This window comes from Symphalangus syndactylus, chromosome 15 (assembly GCF_028878055.3).
Source record: "Symphalangus syndactylus isolate Jambi chromosome 15, NHGRI_mSymSyn1-v2.1_pri, whole genome shotgun sequence".
Lineage (NCBI taxonomy): Eukaryota > Metazoa > Chordata > Mammalia > Primates > Hylobatidae > Symphalangus > Symphalangus syndactylus.
Genome location: NC_072437.2, coordinates 17,659,891 through 17,680,044, shown reverse-complemented (window position 1 = coordinate 17,680,044; position 20,154 = coordinate 17,659,891). Strand labels below are relative to the sequence as shown.

General features: G+C 37.8%; 1 protein-coding gene across 8 annotated transcripts in view; it reads left to right on the top strand.

The window, feature by feature from the left end:
- Window positions 1-20,154, top strand: part of TPP2 (tripeptidyl peptidase 2) — a 121,744-nt gene that overhangs the window by 65,092 nt on the left and 36,498 nt on the right. For all 8 annotated transcript variants that reach the window (XM_055245169.2, XM_055245168.2, XM_055245163.2 and 5 more), the window contains 11 exons: window positions 740-903; window positions 4,539-4,693; window positions 5,378-5,454; window positions 6,976-7,103; window positions 7,578-7,677; window positions 11,420-11,568; window positions 13,140-13,255; window positions 13,774-13,942; window positions 14,634-14,791; window positions 15,782-15,858; window positions 17,815-17,921. In XM_055245169.2, coding sequence (XP_055101144.1) covers window positions 840-903; window positions 4,539-4,693; window positions 5,378-5,454; window positions 6,976-7,103; window positions 7,578-7,677; window positions 11,420-11,568; window positions 13,140-13,255; window positions 13,774-13,942; window positions 14,634-14,791; window positions 15,782-15,858; window positions 17,815-17,921 — 1,300 coding nt within the window. In that variant the 5' untranslated portion in view covers window positions 740-839. The remainder of the gene's footprint in view (window positions 1-739; window positions 904-4,538; window positions 4,694-5,377; window positions 5,455-6,975; window positions 7,104-7,577; window positions 7,678-11,419; window positions 11,569-13,139; window positions 13,256-13,773; window positions 13,943-14,633; window positions 14,792-15,781; window positions 15,859-17,814; window positions 17,922-20,154) is intronic.

Here is a 20,154-nt window from a genome sequence, read left to right as displayed (position 1 = left end):
TGCCAGTAGGCTTCCATTAATTTACTTGGCAGTTTTGACTGACTCGCATAGCTTGTTAAAATACAGTTCTTGCATTTAAAACATACTGAGAGCTAAAAACATAACATTGAACTTTTAATGATGTTCATTTCATTTATGACTTTTTGAATATTAAGTGTATTTTGTTTTAATCAGGCTATGTTCTAAAGTGTTTGGAATATAATTTAAAAACTATTTTAGTTAGTAAAATGGAAAAAACATGAAGGAAGACAACCATAAAATAATGTAGAAAATGCTTTTTGTGAGAAATAAATTTAAGTCTGTTGTAACTAGGACTGAAGCTCAGTTAAATTCACCTAGTTTCAAAGAGTTTGCTGTTAGATTCTTGAAGCCATTACTAAAAGAAGCAGCTGGAAGTTAGACCTAGGCCATGTGTCTGAACTATCCTAAACTGCTCTAAAACTCTAAGCCAAGTTTTAGCTCTAATTCTTAAGAGTCCAGGTGGCTTTTAACCTAGAGTTTTATGAGGGACAGTATTTTTAAAGCACTTTGTGCATGATTTAAGAACTGGTTCCTGTATGCTATCTTACCTAATCCTTACTGCCCACTCTATGAAACAGGCTAAACCAGGCAGTCATTATATTTATATTTCTTGTGGTAGAAGTAGTAGTGTAGTAAAATAGTGGAGAGCCTATGTTACATGATTTTTAGAAAGGTAAGAAAATAAATTTTACTGTCTCCATTTCTTTTTAATTAATAGAGCCTGCATTGATTCTAATGAAGATGGGGACTTGAGTAAATCTACCGTGTTGAGAAACTACAAAGAAGCCCAAGAATATGGCTCTTTTGGCACAGCTGAGATGTTGAATTACTCCGTTAATATATACGATGATGGAAACCTGCTCTCCATTGTGACCAGCGGAGGTATCCCATTTCAGATTGACCAATGAGATATAGATTTATGAGGTGATAAAGTGGTACATTGCGATAGCCCACAGCAACCTTCTAGAGAATTTTAAGCTAGAGATCCTAGCTAAAGGACTAGGTCCAGAATCATAAATGTGATTTGATTTACCTGCAAGATGTTGTTTTTTAAGGTCATAACCATGTAGGATCCAGTCCAAGAATATAAGCATGGTCCAACATCAGAAAATCCATCAATAGGCCAGGTGCAGTGGCTCATGCCTGTGATCCTAGCACCTTGGGAGGCCGAGGTGGGCAGATCACCTGAGGCTGGGAGTTTGTGACCAGCCTGACCAACATGGAGAAACCCCGTCTATACTAAAAATACAAAATTAGCTGGGCATGGTGGCACATGCCTGTAATCCCAGCTACTCAGGAGGCTGAGGCAGGAGAATCGTTTGAACCTAGGAGGCAGAGGTTGCAGTGAGCCGAGATCGTGCCATTGCACTCCAGCCTGGGCAACAAGAGCAAAACTCCCATCTCAAAATCCATCAGTAGAATTTATCTCATCAACAGCAATTTTGCCTCGAAATCTTAACTCTTGAGAAATTCACCCATGAGTACAGAGAATCAATAAAAGAATCCTCACTACGGCGCACTGTGTGATTTCAAAAAAATTGGAAACTAAATACCTATTAACAAAAAAATAGATTTTTTAAACAACTGTGTGTTATTCTTACTATGAAATACAGTCATCCTTTGGTATCTGGGGGGATTGGTTCTGGAATGTCCCTCAGATGCTCAAGTACCTGATATAAAATGACATGGTGTTTGTGTATAACCTACACACATGCTCTCCCATATGCTTTCAGCATCTCTGCATGACTTCTAATACCTTATAGTATGTAAGTGCTATATAAATAGTTGTTATACTATAATTTTTTAATAATTATATTTTTGATCTGTGGTTAAATTGCATCTAGTTGGTTCGGAACCTGTGGATACAGAGGGCCGAATGTGTATTATACAGCAATCAAAATGCTGTGTGTATAAACCCCTAATACATAAATTATATTGAAAAAATATGTATTGATGATGAAACATGTAAAACTCTAAAACATGCCGAATAGTACTGTGCAGTGTTTATGGATATGTGTGTTTATATGGTGAAAATGTTAAATATATAGATGGAAAGATTATGCACACCAGCTCCAGGATGGTGGCTACTTCTGGGAGGAGTTCTCCCTCCCTGGGTGGGGGGAGAAAGGAGAATGAAGTGGGATGACTTTAACTCTTTAACATCCCCCTCCTACCCTCCTACCTCCCAGTTCATTGAGGTATAGCTTAAGTACAAAAACTTCACATACATACATATACATAATTTGATAAGCTTTTATGTAAATATATCAATATATCCAGGAAACTACCACAATCAAGGTAATGAACATAACTCTTTATCCCCAAAAGTTTTCTCTCTTTATTATCCAGCCTTTCTCCACCCACATCCCAGGGAACCACTGATCTGTTTTCTGTCACTCCAGATTATTTCACACTTTCCAGAATTTTATGTAAGTGGAATAAAAAATACGGTTTTCTTTCCTTCACTGAGCATAATGATTCTGAGATTCATTAATATTATGATTATAAAGTTGGCTCTTTATTTCTGAGTAATAGTTCTTTATATAGCTACACCACAGTTTGTTTATCTAGCTTCCCATTGATGGACATTTAGATTGTTTTGGTATCTGTCGACATATATTTTTATTTATTTTGGGGCTGATAGCTGAGAGAACCAGTTGGATATGGTAAATATGTACTTAACTTTTTTTTTTTTTTTTTTTTTTTGAGACAGAGTCTCGCTCTGTCGCCCAGGTTGGAGTACAGTTGGCACGATCTCGGCTCACTGCAGCCTCTGCCTCCCACGTTCAAGTGATTCTCCTGCCTCAGCCTCCTGGGTAGCTGGGACGTACCACCACACCTGGCTAGTTTTTGTATTTTTAGTAGAGATGGGGTTTCCCCATGTTGGCCAGGCTGGTATCAAACTCCTGACCTCGTGATCCACCCGCCTCGGCCTCCCAAAGTGCTGAGATTATAGGTGTGAGCCACCACGCCCAGCCACTTAACTTTTTAAGAAATATCCAAGCTCTTACCTAAAGGGGCTGTACCCTTTTCACTTCCACTGCGGTGTATGAGAATTCCAGGTGCTCTGTATCCTCAGCAACACTTGCCGTGGTCAGTCTTGATAGTGGTCATTCTAACTGGTGTAAGGTGTTTTGGAGGAAAAAAATCACATTAAAATTGTGCTTTCCCAATTTTATCTGGGGGAAGAAATAAGAAAGCCAGAATCCACAACACTGGGTGAATGTTTTCTTGCATGACAACAGCTAGCCAGATCAGGGGAGTCTCAGCATTGCTGCAGACCCTGTTCAAAGCCACCTAGAGATGCCTGCCTACTTCTCCCCGAGCTCCAACACACTGTAGTCCCCAAACATTAAGACCCAGTGCCAGTTGTCATTTATCATTGTGCTTGTATTATTGTTTTTCTGAGAATAGTGGGATATTTCTCTATATTCATGTCTTTTAAGAAACTTTTTCACTAAAAGGCTAGTTTTTTGTTTTAGTGTTACTTTATATATAACATGTACAAAAACAGATACAAATCACAAGTTGTACAACTCTTTGAATTACCACAAAGTGGACACTTGTTTGTAACTACAACTCAGGTCAAGAAATAAAACATAATGATAACTCCCATCATGCCCCTTCCTAATCAGTAACGTACCTCCCACCTCCTACAGTTAACTACTATCCTGATCTCCATTGCCACATTAGTTTGGACCATATGATGTTGCTGTTTTTGTGATTGGAAATGATAAAATAGTGGCAGTTTCAGTTTATATGAAAATTCAATATCCATTTTTGTATGTGACTTGTTTAGTTCAGCCTTATTTTTGTGAGCTTTATCTCAGAGTACATAGTAGTAGTTTATATTTATTGCTGTATAATTGTCAGTTCTATGAATTGATGTACATGTAACTATTTACTATTAATGAATCTTGTGGTTGTTTTTAAGTTTTTGAATTTTATAAACAGTGCTGCCATGAACATTTTTGTGGGTGTCTTAGTTACATGTGCACACATTTTGGTATTGTGTGTAGCTACAGGTAGGATGGCTGGTTCATAGGCTGTGGCAGTGTTCAGCTTTCACTCCAGCCAGCAGTGTATGGTATGTACTTCCATCTACACTTGCTTTGTCAGCCTTTGACATTTTGGCAATTCTAAAAGGTATGTAGAAGCATCTTTTTGTGGCTTAATTTGCATTTCCCAGATGACAAATGAAATCAAACATCTTTTCGTGTGTTTATTTGCCCTTTGAGTATCTTCTTTTATAAAATGCTTTTTCAAATGTTTGAAGGGGGGATGCTCCCTTTTTTTATTGTGAATTTGAAAGATTTTCATATATTCCAGATATAAGCTCTTTGTCAGCTATATATGTTGCAAATACTTTTCCTAGTGACTTGAGTTTTTGCTCTCTATGAACAAGGTAGCAGAGTAATGTGTATTCTTTTTATCATGATTAATAATATGCAAATTGAATTGAATAAACTTTCAGTCCATGAGAATGTGTTGTCATTTCCCCACCTTTGTGTCTCTAGGAGCTCATGGGACACATGTAGCTAGTATAGCTGCCGGACACTTTCCAGAAGAACCTGAACGGAATGGGGTAGCTCCTGGTGCTCAAATTCTTTCCATCAAGATTGGTGATACAAGACTAAGCACAATGGAAACAGGCACAGGCCTCATAAGAGCTGTGAGTGTTTGTGAGTTGTTGATTCAGAAGATTAATGACTAATGATCTTGGATATTTTTAGGTTTATAAGTGCTCCTGGTTTACCAAGAATACATTGAACTATATATAGTATACAGGACTTTAACAAAGCAAAAATATTTACTAATTTATTTCTAAATTATTTTTATTAAATATTATTAGGATAAGTTATTTGGCCTAACCTTTGTGAAAGAATTACTTACTTCATACTCATCATTTCTAGCAAATCTCCTAACAAGCAATTTTGAGATACTTAAAAAGAATGGCCTCTTAGCCAGCTTTCTCCATCAGCCTAAGAGGAATTTAAAACCTCAGCTAATATTCTGTACGTCATTTTAACGTGGGAAAGTATATTTAATTTTAGTGATTTTTCAACCTAGGAAGGACCATTCCATTCCCTCTACCTCTCTCCCCCTCTAACCCCACTCTTTTCTAGAAATCCTAGTTTTTTTTTTTCTTTAATGACTACTTTTTTATGTGTCTCCTCCTACCTTTTTGTGTTCATGTGCTTATGTGTCCAGGTATATGGTGATATGCCTGGAGGTGACTTATAAATTAGAATATGATTGGCTAAGAAACTATAGGATTATATATATGCCCTTATTTTACTGGCTAATCTGTTTCTGTAAATTGCTGCCTAAACTAGACTCTTAATCTTTTTAATAGATGATAGAAGTTATAAATCATAAGTGTGACCTTGTCAACTACAGTTACGGAGAAGCAACTCACTGGCCAAATTCTGGGTGAGTGTTCCTTGACAGTTGTTAGCTATAGAACCTTAGCTAGTGAAGAGTATTAGATGTTTTTCATAAGTGGATTGAATGTCACAGTGGAAGAAAGAACAGTTGCAGTGGTTAAATGATAACTGTGTGTCTCGTAGGCCTCATGCCCCCATTCCTGTGGTCACATCTGTGATGATGTTAATGCCATTCACTGCACCATGCCTGAAGTCTCAACCCTGAGCATTTCTATGCTGTCCTTTGTGGCTCTTCCTTGGTTAGGTCTCCCTCACAGTTCTTCTGAGATATGCAACCCACAGACTCCTCTGGTGTTTTTTCACTGTCAGATGCACTGCATCCTCACTTCTCTTCCCAGGCAATTTAGATCTGACAGTCTATCATTATAATTACTAGTTCCACAAGCACTCTGAAGCCATCCTCAGTTGTATGTACATACCCAACAGACCCCCAGACTTGCTGAAATTTTGCTGTTCTCTTTAGTGACTTGCATCTCATCTGCAAAACTTACTGTTGGTTGCATATATTCACTAACTCGGTCAGTTTTCACATCTCCTCAATCCATTCTAGTGTGTCTAGGATGCACCCCCACTCCCCTCCTTCCTCGTTGCCTTCATTGTCTTTTTGCTGCCGAATCCAGTGTCATGGCCTTGACCTAATGTTACCTTCCTTTTTCTCTTCATAGTAGTACCTATTTGAAATTACCTTGAGTATTTACTTATTGATCATCTCTCCCCTATTCCCACCACCAAGCTATCATCTGGTTTTTGAGACATCACTTTACGGTCCTTGTAACATGCACCCTGTTATCATGAGTCATTTCATTCTTCCTGCTTCTCTCACTTCTTTATTTTACTTAAGCGTATTTCTTTCTCTACTTTAACTTTCATCCTCTTGAAGTCCTCTTTCACTAATATTATTCCCTTTCTCAGATACTCACAGTTACAACTTTGAAGGGCCCTGTGCATGGCTCTGTACCTTTTTAATGTTAACTTCGTTTTCTTCTTCATGGTATAACCTCATCTTCTTTACTTAATGTCAGTAAATTTTTCTTGTTTGCTGTCAAGTTCTAAGCAGGTTTCTTACACTTTAAAATCTTGCTCTTAAGTTCTTCCTAGTGCCTTAGTTACCTTTGCCACAAAAGATGCTGGTTCTTTTGGTCAATTTCTACTCATAATTGTATGTACAAATCTTCTGAGGTGTGTCTTCAGGACTATGTTAACTGGGGGATGGAAATAGAACCATCTATTGCCCGAGTCACTACTAATATTTTACTACCTTGTAGTATATTTTCCCATATATATTGTTTTGCATCTAGCATTTTTCCCACATTTAATTTGGCCTTATAACTGCTTCCCTACCCTAAAGCCCAAGTAGGGTATATCACTTAGAATGGCTGTATCATGTTCCACCAAGGGTGGATGTACAAAAATTTATGTAACCATATATTTAAACAAGGTTTTGGTACTATATACACTTTGGGAATAGAGGCCGATTATATGTTCAAAGGAATTCTCTCTTTTTCAGGAGGATTTGTGAAGTAATTAATGAAGCAGTATGGAAGCATAATATAATTTATGTTTCAAGTGCTGGAAATAATGGTCCATGCCTGTCTACAGTTGGTTGTCCAGGTGGAACTACATCAAGTGTGATAGGTTAGTTTCCTGTTTTAGAAATAGATTTGTTTAGAAACAAGCTAACAAAAAACAATAGTTAATGAAATGTTACCTGTATCTCTGCTACATGTAAGACACTGTACACCTTAAGTGTGTCCTCAGGAAACTTACAGTCTAGTAGGGGAACCAGCACATCTAGAACTGACTGTAATTTAAAGTGGACTGAAATAAGTGGTTTCATAGAAATACACATGCATGCTTTTAGGTGTATTAACATATTTAATCTGTAAAATAATCTTGGGAGATAGGTATTTTGTATCCAAAAGCAAAGTTCTTAGTAAAATGTCTGGTACATAGTAGACTTTCCTTGTTTCCTTATTAAATTTTATTCTTCCATTGTATTAGAGCGAGGACTGGTGTTGAGAGATTAGGCAGTTTACTCAAGCGAACAGTGGATTTAGAATCAGGATCCCCATTTGTTTTCTTTTCTTAATGATTAAATCCATCCCACAGGTGTTGGTGCTTATGTTTCTCCTGATATGATGGTTGCTGAGTATTCACTGAGAGAGAAATTACCTGCAAATCAATATACTTGGTCTTCTAGAGGACCTAGGTAGGTGCAGGTAGAACACGGGACCATTACATATATTTGGTTAAACTTTACATTGTTGAGAAGGGCAGAGTTTTAGATGAGTTTGCCAGTTTTCTTCTGTTGGTTTTTACTTTTTTTCAGTATTTTCATTTTGATTAACAGTCTCATCTTAGGGACAGATAATTAAAATAAATGAAATAGTTTCATTGTTACATGGAGAACATCACTACTCTGAGTATAAATTCTTATTCCTATGTCCATAATTCTTCATTTATAAGAATCTAAAGAAAAAGTAGGGACTTGGATATCTTTATATAGTAGTGATGGCCTTGTTTTAAATAATTTTTGACATTTGAACTTTGGTGAAACGAAAGCCCTAAGCTTTTATAAAGCATCACAGTCATAGGGCCCACATACCTGTGGCTCATGTTTTTGAAGTTATAACTTACTTTGAGCAATTTTGGGTGAGATCCAAAAGTAAACAAGTTCTGATTGAGAAATGAAGTTTATCTCTTTTGGTTCTCTGAAGCCCTCTGAACTACATTTATCTGATTCTGTGAACTGATTTTCTCAAGAGGTATATTAAGTCCTAATTTATACCATCAACGGGTACATGCACCTTCTGAAAAATAAAGCCTATTTTAATTCATTTCTTTGGAGTTAATTTATAAAAAGAATAGACTTTGAATTTAGTTTAGCAAATACCTTAGTGCCTACAGTGGGCAAGGCATAAACGAACAGTTTGTGATCTGAGTTTCAAATGCCATTTTAGTATGATGGGACTCCAGAGGTGGGAGCAATCACTTGAACCCTTCATGGAGGAGATGGTATTGAAGTTGGCCTTAAAGGATGGGTAGGATGTTGAGAGACAGAAGAAAGGAGTTCTATATTCCAAGAATAACATGAACCTAAAGATGAGCAGGTTTTAGTGTAAAGTTTTTTGAGGACATAACTAGTAACTGAGTATGTTTGAAGTATAAGATTAGTGGGGAATATTGGAAGATAAGATTAGAAAAATTGATTGTGCTCAGGTGAGATGCAGTAATGTTATACTCTTTGAGTTACAGGTATCTTCCTCATTTTCTCTAGGTGATTTCCTCTTTAAAAAATAAACTTAGTAGCTTATTATAAAATGTCATTGAAAACAACCAGGCCGTGGACATCCACATGGATCAGAAAGCTTTGCTTTGCACTGTCATTGTAGACTGCCCCTGCCAGCCCAGCTAAAGACACTCAATAAGAGTGGCTTAGGAGAAAAGCCAAAAGTCAGCAATGCTTGATGTGTTTTATGTTCAGTTAATAAAAGTGTAAAATTATTAAACTTATTCTCTTCTAAAACTGAGTTTGGAATTTTAAGTTTTATCTTATTGTCCATGTAAAAACAAAGTATTAGAGAATGTTTAAACCAGCCTTTGCTGATACTCGCCATAGAGCATTTAAAGAATTATTTTAAGAAAACACCAAGGAGTTCATGAATTATGGGGAAAGCTTCGATTAAAGTAGATACTGATTCACAAACCAGATGTTCTAAGAATTGAATTTGTTTCATTTTTCATAAACATGAAATATTAGAAATAATTTGCCTTAATTATTACATTAGATGGTACAAAATATGAAACATTGACTAATGGTCACTGAACAGAGCATGTTCTGTAATCTTTGAAAAAACACTGCCTCTGCATCAGCATTGACTGAGACACACAGCATCTCCTGACTTCCAGGCATTTGCACATGTGGCATATTTCTTAAAGACGTATTATCAGATGTCTGGACTGGGTGCAGTGGCTCACGCCTGTAATCCCACCACACCACTTTGGGAGGCCAAGGTAGGTGAATCACTTGAGGTCAGGAGTTCAAGACCAGCCTGGCCAACGTGGTGAAATCCCATCTCTACTAAAAATATAAAATTTAGCTGGGCATGGTGGTGGGTGCATGTAATCACAGCTACATAAACAGGTCGTGAAGCTTTATTATATATTGTAATTGAGAAGAAAAATATTACTGGCTTTTTTTTTGAATTTTAAGGAAACATTTCTGTTCCATAAGACTCTTTTTTTTTTCTTTTCTTTCCTGAAACAGAGTCTTGCTCTGTCACCCAGACTGGAGTGCAGTGGCATGATCTTGGCTCACTACAACTTCCACCTCTCAGGTTCAACCAATTCTCCTGCCTCAGCCTCCCAAGTAGCTGGAATTACAGGCGCTCACCACCACACCGGGTTAATTTTTGTACTTTTAGTAGAGATGGGGTTTCACCATGTTGGCCAGGCTGGTCTTGAACTCCTGACCTCGTGATCTGCCCACCTCGGCCTCCCAAAATGCTGGAATTACAGGTGTGAGCCACCGAGCCCAGCCAAGACTCATTTTTAGAATACTGATTTAAACACCTAGAAATGCTTTATCATTTACCACTTCAACAGGCTAGTGGAAAATTAATAAAGAGCAATAAGTAGTCAGAATTCATGACTCTTTCCAGTTATTTTTTCCAATGCTATCAAATACCAATGCTCATTCTGAACACCATTAGGCAATATAGTGCAAACAAGACTGTAGAAAATCACCCTAAACCTTGTTATCTGTGATATGTACAGGTGACGTATTGATGAACATCCTTTTGGTCATTCTCCCGTGAATTAGTGGGAGATGACACTGTTCAGGCACTTTTGTAGCCTACTTGTCATTCAGTATTACATTGTGAACATCTTTACAGGTCAACAGATATTTACCGAATAATAATTGCTCTAAGATATTTCCTAAAAGAGGTGCCGTCAGCCCATTTCAAGAGGAATATATATGTATTGCTTTCAGTTCTCTATAAAAATGTGAAGCCAAATTGCTCTACTGTTTCTACCCAAGAGTAAAAATAGATCACTCAGTTGGGAGAATGGTATAAGGAGAGTCTGGCAGCCTCTGTGGGGAATGTATGGCCACTTTGCCAGGGAGGTGGAAGTAGTGTGCTATTCTGTGCCATTCCTTCTTTACTTGGGGCAGAGGACAGAGCTTTGTTGGATGATAATGTGGTTATGAATTCTAAGGGCGTTAATTCATCAGACTTTGCTTGGTTGAAGCCCTCAGCTGGGCAGTCCTGTTAGACTTGAGCTGTCCAGTATGGCAGCAGTCAGGGACGTGAGGTTAGTCTGTGTTAAGATGTGCTGTAAGTATAAAATGTACACCAAATTTCAAAGACTTGGTACAAAAAAAAATGTAAACTAATTCATTTTTCTTTTTATCTATTAATTACATGTTGAAATGCTAATATTTTTGCTATGTCTAGTTAAACATATTAAAATTAATTGCATTAATGTCTTGTTAGCTTTTTTTAAGTGTGGCTTATAGAAAATGTTAATTTATATGGCCCACATTATATTTCTATTTGTACAGTGCCATATTAGACCTTAAACAGAAGGAAAGTTTCTTATTACAGATAAGAGAGAAGTACATTCATCAAAGAGTCAGAACAGTGACATTTATTTTCTCTCTCTAAATATACCTGACACTATGGCCTGTCACACATGCCCAGATACGTATATACACACAGACATTTCTGTACACTTCCAAGGAAAAAATAAATGCTGCCTATGGGAAAATGGCTATGCTGGGTGTTTCCCCCATTGATTTTTCATAATAATATCTTTGTCATTATTTGTAATGAGTGCAGTTAGTACATAGTGTTATACTATTGGATTTAATCAGTGGCCGTCTTAAAAATGCCTATGTATGTTTAGCTTTCACCATCCTAAGCAAACTTCAATGGCTTTCCGTTTAGTGCTGACGGGGCCCTTGGTGTGAGTATCAGTGCGCCAGGAGGAGCCATTGCTTCTGTTCCTAACTGGACACTGAGAGGGACACAGCTAATGAATGGAACATCTATGTCTTCCCCCAATGCATGTGGAGGCATTGCCCTGATCCTTTCAGGTAAGCGTGTTCCTTATTGTCCTTATATTATTGCAGACCAATATTTTTGTTTTCTGAAGCTCTCATGGTAAGAACATGTGGTAGAATTGATAATTCCCTGGGCACAAAGTAGAGTTTAAGGTAACGAATAACTTATGTGATAATGATAATTTGAATATGTGTTTATTCAGTAGTATGTTTGTTGGCTGTCCGCTGTTAACGACTGTCAAGCAGTATTTTAGCTCTGGGGCTAAATTAGTGAACAAAGCATCAAAAATACCTGCCTATGCGGAGTTTATATCATTATATATATATATTATAGTTGGGATAAACAGACTTTGAACAAAATAAAAAACTGTAGATGTTGCATGTTAGAAGTTAATGGATGCTGTGAGCAAAATGAAGTAGAAAGAAGAATTTCTCGGAGGGTGCACAGGATTAAATAGAGTGGCACTGGGTTTAGCCAGGACTCAGATTTAGGGTAGCCAGGCTGCTGTGAAGCTCCCTCCTCAGAAACGTCCCTCTTTAAGTTGTCTCTCCTCTGCCTCCTTTCTTCACCCCTTTTCTGACCCACACCACAGTTTCTTCTGCTCACCACATCTCCTCAGCATGGCCTGTCCACACTGGTGCTACCAGCATAAGCCTGTGATGATGTACCACTCTCAAGTGCTACGTCCTTTTCTAGGTTGAGCCCACACTCTTAGGATGGATCCTAACATGACCCTCTTTCTAGTTGTCTTCAGCCTCACCGGTTATTTCAAGGCCTCTTGGCCTCCATCTTTGGGTGCACTGGACTCTGCCTTGAAGTCCTTTCTGCCACATCGTGGCCTTGCAGACTCCTGTACATTTTCTAAGAGGCAGCTCATCTGTCAATTCCTCTGATGGAGCTTCACCTTTTTTGGATTCTCACAAAACTGGTCACTTCCTTGATTTGTTGTTATAACTTCAAAATGTTTCCATGCTTGTGTTGTGTCTGACAATATCATCAATGTTTATGTGTTTGATGAGCTCTGGAGAGGACAAGAATGATAGAGCACTCCTCTTACGAATTGGTGGCCTCCATATTCTTCCCATAAAACAGTAATTCCCAACCTGGCTGTACGCTAGAATCATCTGAGAGTTGTTTAATACATAACAATCTCTGGGACAGTCCTCAGAGGTTCTGATTTAATTGGTCTGTCATGAGACTTCAGCATCTTTTTTGCTTGAGTTCCCCTGGGGTTTATAACATACAGTTGGGTTGAACACCACAACCAACAGCCATCTTATTTAACCCAGCAGTGTTTTAAAGAAAATGTCATTCACATGCTTTTAGGTATCTGCTTTGTACATTTATATTACGCTACAAAACCCACACCAGAGTCTCTGCCCACCACATAATGAGAACACAGTGGTTTTTGTGGAATGAAGCCTTCATATAATGCAAGCAGTTTGAGTCAGACTGTTTAGTTCAGGTCTTCAAAAAAAATTTTTAAATGAGTGTTAGAACACAAGACATTAAAACCAGAGAGTCTACAGGTGATCAGTCATACTGGTGGGCGGCTAAGGTTTCAGATAGTGCTACACTACCCGTTTTTGTTTCTTAATTTTAGGTCTGAAAGCTAATAACATTGACTACACAGTTCATTCAGTCAGAAGAGCTCTAGAAAACACTGCAGTGAAGGCTGACAATATAGAAGTATTTGCTCAAGGACATGGTATTATTCAGGTAATGTTGCCTATATGAAAAATGGGTTGTAAGGCATCATTGAGATAATATCTTAGATATTATTGGGTAATATTTTGTTTTATAACAATGATTCAGTATATCTGAATTATGGATTATATGGCCATAGAACTATAAGCAAAAAGGATAAACAAATTTTGTAGTTAAGACAAATTTGTTGCACTAAGATCAAGAAACATAATAGATGGATGCCATGTAGAGGTTAGAAATTCAAAGAAATCGAGGTCAAAAACTGGCCAATCATAACGGCCTAGGGATTAGTTCCTAAATTTGGTCACTTGAGAATAACAGTGTGAATAGAGTGGAGTGGAAGATGTGACTGGTATTGTTTCTAAAAATGTAGAATTGTCCTCTTAATTGAGGTACTAGGTAGTTTTGAGAAGTGAATATAGCCACTAACTTTTTGTTTTACAACTGAAATCAAATCGATTGGTGATTTGCAACAAAATAATTTTTTGACCCAATCATTTATATCTTACCATGTATATTCTTTTCACTAGGTTGATAAAGCCTATGACTACCTCGTTCAGAATACATCATTTGCTAATAAGTTAGGTTTTACTGTTACTGTTGGAAATAACCGTGGCATCTACCTCCGAGATCCTGTTCAGGTGGCTGCACCTTCAGATCATGGCGTTGGCATTGAACCTGTATTTCCAGAGAACACAGGTCAGTAATAGGCTGGCAGTAAGCTGACATATTCCCATTTGCTATTTGAATGAGTGGTATCATAATAAAGAATTGCTGTTTGGGCCAGTGTTATGAAGAGAATACATGAATTGACAGTATGATTATTTTAAATCTTATAGTCGTAAGAGAAAATATTAGAGCAATTTGGGGTCCTTGTACAATGGCAATTTAGTTAGCATCGTAAACTACCAGGGAAAACAGTAGAATGAGCCTCAGTGACCCACAGCTTTATTAAATTGTGGATAATAAAATATCAAATTTCTTTTCCACTTTACCTACTTAGGTATAAGACAGAGCTTTCAGTTGAATAATGAAAAGTAGAAGCAGTCTAGGAGAACTGCAGCTCGATTAGGTGTGAACAAAAATAATCATCACTATTATCTGGCTGTCTTCATTTCAGTTGATTACTATGACCTGTGTGCAGTAATGAAACCATTCACTGAAACTCTTTATTTTAAGGTTATACCAGTGCTTGGTGAAAGTATAAATGCATCATGAGTAATCTAAATTGTAAGGAAGATTATTTGACTGTTTTATTTAACCTGTGTTTTGGATGCATTTTACAGCCAACCAAACTAAGTCGCTAAATTTTTTTGGAAAGATAAAACATTTTTAAATGGAAAAAAGGAAAAAAATACTCATCTTTAATTTTTGGTCTTTTTCGTGCCAGAAAACTCTGAAAAAATATCCCTTCAGCTTCATTTAGCTCTGACTTCAAATTCATCTTGGGTTCAGTGTCCCAGCCATTTGGAACTCATGAATCAATGTAGACACATAAACATACGTGTGGATCCCAGGGGCCTAAGAGAAGGATTGCATTATACAGAGGTATTGATGTATCTTCATTTTTACTTTCTTCACTCTTTAAAATGTTTAAAATGTTAAAAAAAATCCAAAGTATATTTGCAATGTATTGCTTTCTTGCTAAGAAATAACTAGACCTATCCATCTGCCAGATTGTGCAGTTCTTCTGGTGTGTCTATATTCATTTAAGCAGTAAAGTTTCTAAAGAATCATATTTTGTCCTTGTATGAATAAATAAAAGGAAAGAAGAGGTACAGCAGAACCTTTCAATTAGATCTCCCTCTAACTGGTGTTTTCTTTTGTCAGCTAAACAAAGCTGCAGTTACTTCTTCTTCTTGTTGTTTTAAGAGACTTGTTGCTCTGTTGCCCAGGCTGGAGTACAGTGGTGTGATCGTAGTTCACTGCAGCCTTGAACTCTTGGGCTCAAGTGATACTCACACCTTAGCCTCCTGAGTAGCTAGGACTAGTGGCATGCACCACCAAGCCTGGCTAAATTTTTTTTATTTTTGTAGAGACGGGATCTCTCTATGTTGCCCAGGCTTGTCTTGAACTCTTGGCCTCAAGTGATCCTCCTGCCTTGGCCTCCCAGAGCATTGAGATTACAGGTGTGAACCACCACACCCAGCCAGTTATACTTTTTAGTATTCAGATGAAGAAAGCATCTGTTAAACAAATAGTTGTAAACCAGGCATAGAATAGTATCACAACAGTATCTCCACATCTAAAGTTGTCTGTAGTACTAGTTTGAGCTAATTTTCAGTTGGGAGTAATTAAAATGCACTTATTTTGTACCTGACGTCTCATTTTCCCATTTGAACTAGTCAAATATTGCTATACATTTGTTTGGGCTGTTTGCTATTAATTATGTGACCTAGTGTCTGGAGATTGGTGTCAACCTGTGGTTAAGACCTTGATTAAGAGTAGATTGATTTATTCTGTCAACAGTTTAGACCTTTCCCCCCTCTTTTAAACATTTGTTTATGGATATTGAAACTTACCAATTCTTTTTTCAAGGTATGTGGCTATGATATAGCATCCCCTAACGCAGGTCCGCTCTTCAGAGTTCCTATCACTGCAGTTATAGCAGCAAAGTAAGTAACAGGTTACTCACAGCTTACTGTTACATCTAAGATTTTAATGGCTATTCATGGAGTCTTGTGGACTTTTAAAGGATCACTAATACAGAACCAGGTGATGGGGATTTTGTCTTAGTTCTGCTCCCAGCTAGCATTTTTAGGTGTCATGTAGTCAGCCATGCTGTCTCTTGTGCGCTCTGAGAGTAACTGATGGCACCTGGCATCTGCCCTGCCTCTGCATCAAAACTATTTCCACCAGAGTCACTCTGAGCTGTGCATTGCCCAGTTCAGAGGATAACTCAGGCTCGTCTGACCTGATCCCACTGCAGTATTTGACGATGTTACTTCACTCCCCTTCGTTCCTGCCCTTTTTGTCTCTGTCGTGTTTGGGATTTTCTCTCTTCTCTTAATGCTTCCACTTTTCTAGTTATCTACCGTAGAAACAGAAGTTAAGAAACTCCTAACTTTCCATCTTATTCCTCTGGAACCAAGGAAAAATCAGCAGATTATATTACTTCCTGCTTAAAATATATCAGTGGCACCTCCAAAGATCAAGTTCAAGCTCCTTAAAATAGCAAACAATGCTCCCTCACAATTACAGCCCTAGCCAGTGTTTCCTGTCATTCCATACACCAAATTACACGTTTTGGCCAGCTCACTGATTTTGGCACTCCAGGATTCTCAGGATTTGTGCATGTGCACAGCCGATAACTTGGTTTCAATTTCCTGTCTCTTCAGTTAATGACCAGGTGCATTCCTGGTCATCCCTGAGTGAAGGGAGTCCCTTCTTTCTGCTTCGTGGCACATTTTACATGCCCCTGGACAGACTTTAGCCAATATGTTGTAATTTTTTATTTAACTTACACTCTTTGACTGTGAGCCCACCGAAGGCACAGGGACTACTGTTATACAGGATGTATAAAATAAATTATCTAGTGGATGAAGGTGAGATTGGGATTGTGAGAGTACTGGAAACCAAGTGGAAATTCTAAACTAACAGTTCTGTTACTCTGGTAAATATTAAGTATGCAGTAGATCTCAGCCCATGAGAAACATAGGATGAAAGTGAGGAGAATAAATTTAAAAAGTGGTATACACGTGGAAAAATTGTGCAACGGTTAAATTCTCAGCCGTATAGCCCCTCGAAGTCCAGTAGTAATTTAGACAAGGTAATGTGTAAGACCTTCAGGAGTCAGCTGCCACGCGATCTCCTTCAGGAAGCTTCCCAGGCTCCCTAACTCTTCCTGTCTATCTGGAGCATCTTATGTTAAGTGTCTCTGATGATGATTCTCTCCATGCTAGATTGTCTAGGTTAAAGAATCATATTTTCTTCTTTGTTAGGTTTCTAGCTCCTAATAACAGGGCCTCATATGTAGTAGGCACTCATTTAACTGTTTGTCCTACTGACAAGAATTTGTCTCTAGCATAAAATTTGTTTCCGTGGTGGGTAGTTACGCATTTGAACTTTATTTCATTGATTTCTTACAAAAATGCTTTGAAAGTAGTTGGCCTTTCTTTACTATTTTACATCATGGGAGTGTTTGGAAGCTACAGGAGGAGCTTAATTTAACACCAGTCTCATAGCTATAATACCAGTGACATAAAACTTTATCATTGATTTTAATATCTAGGACTCACTGTAGTTTGGAATCTGGTAATTGGAAAATTCTGTGAATGTTGTAGAATGCCTTTAACAAAAAAGAGAATGCTTTTTTAATAGTGTGTGTGAATGTATCTTATAAGTCATAAAATAGACAAAAAGTAGAATCATCTATACTCTGCTATTCAGAGGTTATCTCTGCTAACCTACTGTAAAAATTGAATAATGTTGTACGTACTGTTTTGTAACCAGCTTCCAAGTCCCTGTGTTTATTTCCAATGAATTGTTATTTTGCATTTATCCATTAAAATCTAGAATATCTGTGGTCTTATAATAAAGATATACGTTTAATTATTTTCATTAATTTTCAGAGTAAATGAATCATCACATTATGATCTAGCCTTTACAGATGTACACTTTAAACCTGGTCAAATTCGAAGGCATTTTATTGAGGTTCCTGAGGGTGCAACATGGGCTGGTAGGTAAAATTAAAATCTGCGTGACCACTTATCTCTGTTTACATTCTAATGACTATAGCTGTACCTTAGACTTTCTGTAAAGTTCAAAACGTTTTTAAGATCTAGTACTATTTTGCATTGGCCCATACAGGAAATTAAGGCATCTTAAGATGTTTTTAATATTTAAAGTTTGAGCTTAGTTTAGAATAATGCCTTATCTGGTAATAATTTTTTTTTTTTTTTGGAGACAGAGTCTCACTCTGTTGCCAGGCTGGAGTGCAGTGGCACGATCTCGGCTCACTGCAACCTCCACCTCCCCAGTTCAAACGATTCTCCTTCCTCAGCCTCCCAAGTAGCTTGGACTAACAGGCGTGTGCCATCAGGCCAGGCTAATTTTTGTATTTTTAGTAGAGACGAGGTTTCACCATGTTGGCTAGGATGGTCTCAATCTCTTGACCTCATGATATACTCGCCTCGTCCTCCCAAAGTGCTGGGATTACAGGCATGAGCCACCGCGCCCGGCCTAATTTTTGAAATCCTACAAATCAGTTTAAACAATGCAGCTGTTGCTTAGACCTCAAACTGTTAAACTCTCAGAATTTTAGAAGTGGAGCTTTAATCTTTGAAGCTCTGTTTATAAAAGATTTTCACTTCAGTGTCTCTGAAATTTTGAGAGTAAATGATTGCCTAACACAAAGCTCTTGAATTAACATGTACAGGCCTGTGAGAGTGCTCTTGTCATTCTTTTATACAAGAGCTGTGGGTATACCATATTTTCCTTCACAAGTTGTGTGTCCTAAATTAACCATTTAGCAGTCAGTATGGAGGGGTATGTCAGTTGTCAGAGCTCACTCCCATTGATAGAAGGAAGCAAATATGGGCAGTCAAGAAAGCGTCACCCAATTTAAATTAGTAGCCAGCATTGTTGATACTTCTTGGATTTGTCCCCTCTGCTAAGCACTTTACAGAGATTATCTTGTCTAGTCCCATCAGAACCCTATAAGGTACTTAGGTATCATTAGTAAAAATGGCTTGTATTTTACTTAGGAGTGTGTTTTTTGCACTTGTATGAAAGTACAGATATATTTACATCTGAGACTTTATTGAAAATGAAATACTGAAAACACACATGTATGAACTGGTTTGGGAATAACTGGTTGCATTTGGTTCCCCATACCATCTTCTGGTCATCTGTCTGTATGCTGTCCATCTGTTTGTCACCTGGTATCACAGGAAATACAAGACTTTTCTTGTTTTATGTAATTAGGTAAAGGCAAAATAATAGCAAAAGCTGAGAGCTAAAGCAGTGAATTGAACAGCGCCCAATATAGCCTGTTAATTTGCACACTGGGTTATAATGGAGCTATTGCAGCACTGAGAGGCTTCTGAGGATAATCAGGGGTTGTACTAGACTCATTCATTAAGCATATTTTTCTGTACCATCTGTGTGCCAGGCCCTTTTCAGTAGGCTAAGGTGGTGAGCTACTTAGACAAGGACCCTGCTTCCAGAGGCCTTAAGAGCATCTAGTCCAAGATATTGCAGTTAAGAGAACTGGATTAGAGGGAGGCAGCACAGAGTAGCAGCAAGGCCACAGGCTTTGGAAATTGAGAAGTCTGGGTTTGGATCCACACTCTGCCATACACTAATGGTTACCTGGGGGCAGGTTTCTAAATTTTCTGAACTTCTGTTTCAGCTATAAATATAGTTGTTAGTCTGTTGTAAGGATTAGGGATTTTATAGTACTTGGTACATAGCTTGTCTCCATTGGGATTACGCTCACACTTGACAGTACTTCTAGGGGGTGGAGTCAGAGTTGCTGTGTTCAACATTTCTGGGGTACCATTTTCATAGGGCCCCTTGGAGTTGCAGAGCTCCAGGCTCTGGTAAAATGTGCACTGGTAAATTAAAAAATACAAATCTATGGTTGATTGATACTGAACTGGGTATTTTAGTGATAAATGGCACTGATTTATGATTGGTTTAGGTTGGTATTGAAAAGAATTTGTTTTTTTAAATAAAAATTATCAAATGATCTAGAATGCAAGTAGTTAAGAGCATTTAACAATCTTAGTTTTATTTCAAATAATTAGAAATATTGTCATAACACTAGATTTTGTATTCTTAGCAACTGACTAAGTTCTGAGAGCTCTGTGCGCACTTGGTTTTGTGAGCCATGGGCTTGCGCCTCGCTTCAGTTCCCTTGAATTAGCTTGGGTGTTCTTTAGAAAAGCCGCCAATCTGGCATTGTGGTG